The sequence below is a fragment of the Arachis ipaensis genome, chromosome B09 (assembly GCF_000816755.2).
Source record: "Arachis ipaensis cultivar K30076 chromosome B09, Araip1.1, whole genome shotgun sequence".
Lineage (NCBI taxonomy): Eukaryota > Viridiplantae > Streptophyta > Magnoliopsida > Fabales > Fabaceae > Arachis > Arachis ipaensis.
Window position 1 is genome coordinate 9,400,094 of NC_029793.2, and position 10,246 is coordinate 9,410,339.

Genomic DNA, 10,246 nt, shown 5'->3' on the forward strand with positions numbered 1-10,246 from the left:
TTGCAGGTTTAATATCTCATATAGTTAGTCTGTCAAATATTCTTAGTGTACAACTTTTTAACATGAAAAGTAATTAGAAAAAACTTACTGATGGCTATTATTGTTGATTTCAAGGTAGATGAGGAAGCTATGGACCTAAACAAGGAACTTATAAACAAATTACTTGAGCTTGATGATGCTGATGCTGTTTATACAGGTCATAAATAATCAGTTTTATATCCGTGAAAGCTGTTCCGCAGGTGAGACGATTTTGCAGATTCATACATGCACTCTTCAATATATAATAAGAACAATCAAATAGTTTTACTTAAGACAAGGAAAATGTATTAGAAAGGGAGTTTAACTCATAGATATACATGTGTTTTAGAATGGAAATATTGCTGTGAGTTTGTGACTGTAAAATGAATATAAATTAAGTATTTTTCTTAGTTGTGCCAATAAATTGATTGTATCATTTTGCCTTTTTAGCAGGTGAAAGTTTGTGATTCAAAGGTAGTGATGCTGCCTATCATTCACAAGTAATTATCATGGGAGACCTATAAACTTATAACATAATAATCTCACATCGTGCTTACTTTTATGGTTTGATTTTTAGAATAATCTTACAATATTCATTTGTTAACAATTGTTGTATCTGTGAGCGGGACACTATTAGGGTTTCATTATTAGAAATTCATAAAACATGGGTAAAGTTATAAGGAACTTTATTCATATTTTTAGGGCTGTTTTAGAAATATATTAGCATGTTACCAATGAGAAGTTATTCATAAGGAATCTTATTTGAATTGTTTCTACTTATTACAATGTTGTGCAATTAGTTGGAGATGATCTCTTGATGTCTAATGCAAAACGCATTGAGAGTGCAGTGCAAGAATATGCGTGTAATGCTCTTTTTCTTAAGGTAAGTAATTATAATTTAAATGGACTTTGAAGGGTTCCTTTGTTTAGTTCAAAATTATTCTCACTTTTTCTTCACATAATTAATCCTATTTTGTTAATAGAGGTATTTGAATATCCAATGTTTGAAAAAAGTTTTTTTTTTTTTTTGCGCAAATACATTATAAAATAGAGTTTACAAGTTTTTTACCCATATTAAACAAATCATCCATGAGCTATTTTTGATAAATGTATTTGTCAAACATTTATCTTTTTACTTTTCCTAGAAGATATGCATAAATTTAATTTATTTGTTATGGTAATTATAAATACAGAATAAAATCCAAAAACAACCAATTAAGCAGAATCCAGAAGCTACTCTTTACTGTGATATACACCATAAAGCTATAGGAAGAAGTGAAAAACTCAATGCTCATGAAAGCAATAAACAAACCATTGCGGCTGCAATGCTTTTCTCCATTCAAACTTCAATTTCGTGGTAATGACTACTACCTCTGTTGATAAGTTTATTTTTTAATTGATTTTTTGTTATTTTTTAATTAAAAATTCTGAGAAAGAAGTACAAGTATGAATTTTATTGAGAAAATCAGATAGGTAGTATGATCTTTTGTAAAATAATTATTTTGTCTTCATATATTAATATGTTATGACTTTGTTCAAGTTAATTTTATTGACAAAAAAATTATACTTTATTTGCAAATTGGTTTCTTGAAACTTAGCTTATTACTCTTCAAAGCTTTTGCATCTACTGTAGAGTATTAATATTTTTTTTTTTTCAGTATCTATTAAAGTGTATGCAATTCTCACTTAAGCTTTTCCTGGATTTTGACATTCTTTTAAGTCTAACGCATTTCTTTCGATTAAAATGTCAATTGCTGACATTTTTCTATCATTCAATAAACTTGAAAAATATACTTTTATACATGTCAAAAGTTTTCTCTTCTTTTCTAAACAAAAGGTGCTCTCTTCATTTGTGTGATAGTAATGTGTCTTTGTGAGGAAATTCTAGCTCACATATGCTTTTTCTTTCTTTGAATGCATGATAGTAATGGTTTGAATGCTCACATATGCTTTTTACTTTTCTTTCTTTCTTTACTTCTATGGTGAGGTTTGTTATTATTTATATATGTTGAGTTATTTTTTATTTTGTAAATTTTTCTTTCATAAAAGTTGCTTTGTTTATTTATTGACACCTTTCTCCAATAAAAATACTCCTATTAGTACCTATTCACTATTGCATAATTCTGGCATACGCTTGAAATAATGTGAATTAAAGTTGACCTTAATGTTTTATTCATTTGTTTGCTAGCTATTTTCACTAGCTACATTTCTATGCTAGGGACCAAGAATTGAGTATTTTGAAATTTTATCTATTTGCAATTGTTTTAATGCAATTTTGTACTGATTTGGTAAAAAAAAAATACTTAGATTTTGGAGGTTATCTATTTTCGTTTCAAAATTGAGAAGTTAGTTTTTTCTTTTTATTTTAAACTTATTATTCATCCTCCATGATATACACCAAATATTAAAAGACAGAAAATAAAAGTATTTTTATGAATAAGGAGATAAAAATAGAAGAGATCTTTAAGAATGTTCATCATAACAAAAGAACTTGGGAGAGATTTAAATTTAAAAAGAAATGTACATGAAGTATGTTTGCTCGCAAGGGGTGGGTGAGTGGTGAATAGAAGATGATTTTGAGGCTGTGTAGGATCTTAATGTAATGGTCGAGTGGTTATTGTATATGTAGTTTGTTTAGAAAAACTGATGTAACAGTCTTTCATTTTTTCTTTTAGTTTATGTTATCTTTTTGTATCAATTTGTCATTCGATGTACTTTGTGGAACTGATTTTGCTAGCTGTCTTTTAGCGTTGGTAAGTTGAACTTATAAAAAAAAGCATGAAAATAATTTGATAGCATATATTTGTGTTAAAATATGAGGGAACTGTGTCCTTAGATATGAGTATTTGCCTCTGTTAAGGATTTTATCTTTAGTTTAGCTTAAGTTTTTATTATTAGTTAAAATTAAGAGTTGCTGAAATCTTAGGTTTTGTCATGTATACGAGTGATAAGTTTTTATTTGGTTCGTATTACCTATCACATAATGTCCTTAAATGATTCCTATCAAGAATAATTTGATGAACTAGCAAAGAATGAAAAAAAATTCTTTTTGAAGATTCCGGAGGTGCTATCAGTGGTATAAAAATTCAGAAGGAAAAAAGCAACACAATTATTGATTCCAGAAAACTAAGTAAATAGTAGTTTTAGTAATAACTAGACATGAGCCGGTGACAAATAATCAACGAGAGATGCACATTGGCAAAAAGTTAATTCATATAAGTATTAGGTCTAATTCATTTATACTAAGTCAATTGAATAAGAAACCAACCTCTTGGTATCTTAATATTTGTAGGTTTTATTAAAAAATGATGTATATTAAAAATTTAAAAGTTTTTAGATCAAATAAATTCATTTAATTTCACATATAAGAAGACAGAAAAAATTATTGTTCATCATCTCTGACCAAATTTTAGCATCAGTCAAGCAAATGGAAAAGACTATATGATGGAGCGAGTAATAAATTTATAAAATAATAAACTGGGGAGTTTAGTTTTTATTCCAGTCATATTTCAGCTTAAAATTTTCGGTGATAAATGATATATTACAATAAAAGATAAGATATATTTATGAATTTATTAGTAATGAATATTTAAAAGAAACATATTAATTGATTAATTTTTGTTATTTTGGCAATGTATATATTTTTTATAATAAATATTATTTTGGCATCAGTATTTTAAAAATTATACACTGATTTTTTTGTTTTGTTAATTAAAAATGCTTTAAATATTTATTAATTAATAATAACTATATTTTTATCATGTATCAAAAGTATTTAGTGTACTAATAATTTTTTTTACGTATTTTGTATTTTAGTTAATATTATAACATATTTTACTATTCATGTATAAGTTTCTTTGCACATAGATTAAGAAAACCAAAAAAAATAGATTTACGAAGCAGTATACACCAATGGCAAGAAACATACTAAAATTTTTTTGAATAGTTAATTTTACCTTTTCATAATACTTCATTTATCTATTTTTTAAATTTGGTTAAAAATGTGTTTTAAATTTACCATTTTTAAAAAAATTATTAATCGAATTAAACATCAATATAATAAAAGAGATTAATTATTTAATTTCTCTGTATATTAAGTAAATTAATTCTTTTAATAAATATATATTAATCTTCTTATAATTAAATTATACATAGATACAATAAAATAAATTAAGCACATAATTCACGCGTAATACATACTATATGTTAGGAGTCTAATAATATAAATAGATGTCATTTATTTACTATTTGTTGTTTGTATGATTCGAATATAAACTATTTTTATTAAAGTTTTAATTTTTTATAACAATAATAGTGTAATAATATTCATTTAAAAATATAAACATAATAGTTTTTATATTTAAGTGAAATCTATTAATATGAGCTACAAAAATAACAAAATTATTTTAGTCTCTGTAAACAGAAAAAAAAAAGTTTATGCATTATATAATAAATCTTTATTACAATTTTTTTAAATTAAAAATAATAACTTTAATGTTAATATATAAATATCAATAAAAATTTAGAATGGAGTAATATTTGGTCCGCGCGTTAGCCCGGGCTTTACACTAGTATTATTTTAAACATACACCATTTTCCTATGGGATGGGGTTTGGAGAGGAGGATGATGATCATAATGGCACGATGGAGGAGTGTAGAAAAAGGTTTTTGTTGCCACCACCTTTTCCTATGGGGGATGCATGCCCCAATTTCAACGGGACACTCCATTCTCTCTCGGAAATACTTGTTATTTATGTGAGTTTGGATTAACGTTTATTAAAGTGGAGTTTGAATGAAAATAATTTTATAGAATTCATTTTACATAGAAGTAAGTTTGTGTTAGGACTGGAAGTCTAGATCAAGCTCAAGTTCGGCTTACGAAAATTAAGTTTGACTCACGGCTCGATTTATTAACATTCGAATCTATTTCATAAGCTCAAACTCAGCTCAACAAAAGTTCATGAACTCACTCGAACTCCCGAACTAGTTCAAATAATAAGAACATAATCTATAATTTTATATCAATAAATTATAACTTATATATATATTAAAAAATATTAAAAAAGATCAATTTTATATATTGTCTATCTATCAATTATAAATTTTTTATTTATGTCTTATATCAAAATTATATATAAAAAATGACTAAAAAATTTTACATAATTAAAATCAATATATATATATATATATATATATAATCGAGCCAACTCACGAATTAATGAGTTAAGTTTATCCAAATTCAAATTCGGCTCATTTAATTTGTGAGCTCAATTCCAAGCTCAAGCTCGACTCACCAGTTCACGAGTTCAACTTGTCGAGTTCGAACTCGAACTGGCTTATGAACTAGTTTGACTTACTTCCAGTTCTAATTTGTATCAATATAATTTATGTTTGACAATTCTATACCAAAATTGATTTTGATAAATGTTGGATAACCTTTTAATTTCCTAGCTAATTCTCTGTTCAACTACATTAAGAATACATCATAACAAAAAATATCCTGCTAAGACCAAATAATTTCTTTTTGGTTTAAGATAGTTACTCTAGGGTGTTAAAAATTATTTTTTTCTAATCACAAGATCATGGACACAATAAATAGGAGAACAAATATATTAGGAAGTTACAATTCAACTATTTAAATATCTAGGTTGGCTATTTTCAAATGTAAGACATACTCAAATTTCAAAAAAACTTGATCTAGAGATGTCAGAACAGGAATGGTGTATTCGGTGCAATTCAATGATCTTTTTCTCATTCATCATTCAACTGGTTCGTCCACTTCAAAAACCTTCCTCAATTTCTCTTCATCTGATTCGAAAACCTTTCTTGCCTGTTTCAGCTCTTCATTCATAGACAACAATTCTGTACATCGATTAAGTTTTGGCAAATCCTGCAGCACAGCAGCAGTAAAAAAGTTGGGATTAATCCTGAACAAAAATGTTCAATCATGTATTATAATGTAAGGTGCACTGGCCTAAATCAAGCTATCGTGTATCAGAATGGTCACAATACAAATATTTTGTAGTGTGGAGTCACACAATTTCAGATATACCAATAATTTTTTATATTTCTTAATAGTTACTGTGTTGTATTACACAATGTCACAATGATCCTTTAATGGTAAAGAGTGAAGATTGTATGAGCCTTAACCTGTTTTGATAGATATATTTAGGGTTAAAAATAAATTAAGAAACACGGCTACATTAGATGCACCATCTTGCATGTTTCACACACTTGACTTTTAGTTTAGTTTCAACTTGTGGATTGGTTGACAAAAACTTTAAAAATCTAGCATAAAAAACTGAATTGGATTAATGTTTATGGATACTTGAAAGTTTGAACAAATTATGAAGAATTAGCCATGTAGCCTCTTAATCCATGACAGTACAGCTTCATATATCATGCCTCAAAGCAATTGAAGAGCAAATGGGACAAGATTTCAATGAGTGGTTTCCTTTGAGATATTTCATTCAACACAGAAACTAAAAGAACTCCAGAGAGTTCGAGAATAGAACATAATCTTCAATTCTTCATGATTATTATTTGAAATTCTTTTATGAACAAAGAAGTACCTTGCGAATCAAATAAAGGAAATCCTCAACTGATAGTTTCCCTCTCTGTGATCCAATATCTTGAGCTTTATGTACCTTCGTAACAAAAAATTTCAAAGCACAATAGCAACAAAAAATTCAAATTAATCCAGAACACCGTAATTCAGTTGAACAAGAACAATGAAAAATTAGGTTTAAAAAATAAATAAATAAATTTGGTTACCAATTCCGTGACATATTCCACAATAATATCCTCCATAAGCGCTACACTTTCAGGAAGAGGCTAATTGTGCAAAACATAAAATAGTTCAAAGTTTAATAGCCATTAAATTCACATCCCAAAAAGTAATTAAGAAATTAAAGAAAATGGTTTAGGTCACTTACATTGGGATCATCTCCAAAGCCGTACATCATATGCTGCACTGTATTAGCAAGCATAAAGAAAATTATTAGTGACAGTGACATGCATAACTTGCAAAGAACTCTTTTTTTCCTTTCTCTTCAAAGAAAACAGAAAATTGCAACGAAAAAAGGAAGGTTGGATAGGGGTGATTACTGACGTTCTTTTTGGAAAACTCCTCTTTTGCGCTTTGAAGAAGTTTCGGAAGGTTGAGAAGAAGCAGCTCTTGGTTTCGACGAGCTTCCACCAACGGAACTGTTCATTCTTCCGCACAAGAAGAAGAAGGAATTAACGACGATGAGTTCCGATCTCTTCTTCAGATTCTCGTCTCGTTTGGTGTGGATAGTGTTGGAGTACCTCCGGTGAAGATCCTGGACTCTTGAGAATTGAGTTTTTTCTTTCCATTTCACAAGCCGTTTTTTTTGTGTGACATTTTGGGCCTAGATTTTATGTTTGGGCTTCTGATATTCTTGGGATTACTGGGCTAGCACCTAGAAGTCCAGTTTTTTATAAATCCAACTTCAGCCCAGGTGAAACGGATGGCTCAAATTAATGATGGTTTTCACCTGTATAGCCTTTAATTTATTTTATGAAGATTTTACTGATTCTAGTTCAAACACTTCACAACCATTTGTTGGTTAGGCTGAATTGGGCGACGGTTGGCATAAAATTCATTAAATTGTAACGAACCTTTCCTTAAGCCTTAACCACAAATACCTAACTTTATAACCACTTTCGTAACTATTTATTGAACCTCTTACCTGTATGCTGCATCTATTATTGCTTTTATCCCCAAACTATATTCCTAAATCCCGATGCTATACTATACTTTTACGTACACAAAAGGAAAACAGGTTAATGAAAAAAAAAAAAGAAAAAGAAGAAAGAGGAGAGTTGCACTGTTGCGTGCTTGTGTGGGGCGTGTGTTTTTGGCGAGTAGCAGATACCGATAACAGTTACGCGTAGCCCGATAAAATAGCAAAATACTGTTCTTTCACGCTTTTATTGACACGTCACCGGATATTTGCAATTTTGCATGTTGTTCACCACCTTTATCGACACCACACCATGATGTGGCACTTCTTCGATGATGTTGGGGAACCTGTATTTAGAAAATGTGGGTCCAATTCCAAACACGCACTTTCCTACGAAAACTGCAAGGCTCAGAGAGTTCAGAGTTCTCACTACCCGACACAGTAGCCTCCCCCTCACGTGAGGACCAAGCCCAAAATCGGAAAACCCCGTTCAAAGGGTTTATGAATTATGACTTTATGGCTAAGTGGCTAACCACAATCCAAACGCAGAAAAGTCACCGTTTTCTTTTCTGTCTCAATGTCAGCAGCCTGGACGACGACGTTTTGCATTCCTGAAATAAGTAAATAACCTCTCAATGATTATTTAAGAATGTCACATTCAAGCCCAATAAAATTGTAATTAGATCATTCCATAGAAATCATCAATGCCTGATGATGAAATAGTGGGACACATGCAACGATTCCCTTACTGTAATTGAATTTAACTCATACTATGCCTCCACTTTTTTTATTTATTAAAAATTAATATAAAAGTTTTTTTTGGTGACTTACGCTCTTGTGAAAGTTAAAAGAACTCCTCCTTTGAAATAAGAACGATTATCCGGCTAACCCATGCTCTTGGAAGAAGAACTAAAAGGGCTGGTGCAGACAAATACATCAATTCATACAGCATTCAACATAATTAAATTCATCAATTCATCAGTTAATTCACCAAACTCAATATAGCAGAATTCAATACAACAGAATTGAACTTATATAGCAAAGTTCAAAATTTCAAAATTGAATTTACATCAAATTTATTCAAAATTGCAAAACCTTTAATCCATATAATTAACAAAAAAAAAAATTGAAAAGCAGAACAAGAACTCAAAAGAAAAACTGAAAAACTCTGCATCTGCCATCTGAAACTCTAAACTAAAATCTGCCCTAAATTCCTTACTGAATAAAAAAATCAATTGAAAATAAAAACCAAAAAATCCATGAACTCAATAACATCAGCAAGTCAACAACCCAGTTCATACAGAGAAACAAAATTCAGCAAGTCAACAAGTCAGCAACCCAAACCAAATAAACAAAATTCATTGAAAAACAAAGATGTTATGTTAGAGACTTAGAATACTCAACGCGGAAGAGCACAGCCAGACGACGACGACCAGATGCCCGACGACGACCAGACGATGCCGATGACAAGGATGACAAGCCGACGACCAGATGCCCGACGATGACTAGACGGCCGACGACGACCAGAAGATCCCTCGTCTGCGACGGTGAAGCTTCGATCAGGCGTTTGTCGGAGGTGACAGTGGCGTTCCAGCCTTGGAGGTGGGGATTGGCTTCGAAGAGAAGGGGGTTCAAAATAACCTCATCATAACAAATAACCTTAGGATTAGGGCTTCGTTGCTTTTTTTTTTTTAAAACGACGCGTTTAATAGTTTAATTTTCAAACCAAAAACCGCTAAAAAATCGAACAGTTCTTTTAGTTCATCGGTTAACCGTCGATTTGATCGGTTTTTTTATCGGTTTTTTGTTAGGTGGTTTTTGACCTTATCCGGACCGACTAAGTAACCGATTTCCAGTTTTTTCGGTTGAATTGGCCGGTCCGATTCGATTTTTAGAACCATAAATTTTATACATTATTTAATTAAATATATGTATTTAAATAATAATTCGATGATATATAATTAGATATTTTTAAAATTATTTTAGAAAAAATTTAAAGATCCATAATTTTAATTTATACTAGACTTGTGAATCAAGGTCGGTTGTCAAATTATCTCACTGGAGCAACGGGATAGGTACTTAGGCTTAGATTAAAATGGATCTAAGAAAATATAAAATATATGAAATAAATAATGTATCTGAGAGATATTTGGCTCTCCTTACGTAGTCGGTGATAGTTATGACATCATATCTTATCTCGTCTGTCTAAAATAAAAAAGATATTTGAATGTTAGTTAGAAATTATAAGACCGATTTGAGACGTTAGTAAAAAATAAGGTAATTATGTTATCTTATCTTGTCTGTCTAAAATAAGAAAGTTATTTGAAGTAAGTTAGATATTGTAGAACGAGTTTGAGACTTTAAGAAAAAAAGAGACAACCTAGATATTTGGGTCAAATTTATAACACATATTTTTAATTAATTATGATTAAAAATAATAAATCATATTGATTTTTAAATTTACAAGTTTTTAATAAAATTAAAATTATAAAATATAAATTATAATTTAAAATTTAAAATGT

General features: G+C 29.6%; 1 protein-coding gene and 1 long non-coding RNA gene across 3 annotated transcripts; one reads left to right on the plus strand and one right to left on the minus strand.

Moving 5' to 3' along the window:
* LOC107618708 lies at positions 7-2,716 on the plus strand. The gene is made up of 3 exons (XR_001615349.2): positions 7-239; positions 469-901; positions 1,212-2,716. It is a non-coding gene; the product is annotated as an uncharacterized LOC107618708 (long non-coding RNA).
* LOC107617829 (transcription initiation factor TFIID subunit 13) lies at positions 5,466-9,372 on the minus strand. 2 transcript variants are annotated; one of them, XM_016319702.2, is made up of 6 exons: positions 9,129-9,368; positions 7,130-8,335; positions 6,954-6,991; positions 6,793-6,852; positions 6,591-6,665; positions 5,466-5,908 (listed from the first exon to the last, which is right to left on the minus strand). In XM_016319702.2, the coding sequence occupies exons 2-6, from the start codon at positions 7,230-7,232 to the stop codon at positions 5,777-5,779; spliced, it is 408 nt and encodes a 135-aa protein (XP_016175188.1). In that variant the 5' UTR covers positions 7,233-8,335; positions 9,129-9,368; the 3' UTR covers positions 5,466-5,776. The 2 variants fall into 2 exon arrangements, with proteins under 2 accessions (XP_016175188.1, XP_020967907.1); XM_021112248.1 differs by lacking the exon at positions 6,793-6,852 and having other exon boundaries at positions 9,129-9,372.

Coding starts and splice junctions, on each gene's coding strand:
- LOC107617829 (XM_016319702.2), bottom strand. CDS start 7,232: ATGAACAGTTCCGTTGGTGGAAGCTCGTCGAAACCAAGAGCTGCTTCT. Junction 6,853..6,953: donor GCTTTGGAGATGATCCCAAT/GTAAGTGACCTA, acceptor TTGCACAATTAG/CCTCTTCCTGAAAGTGTAGC. Junction 6,666..6,792: donor TGGAATATGTCACGGAATTG/GTAACCAAATTT, acceptor TTTGTTACGAAG/GTACATAAAGCTCAAGATAT.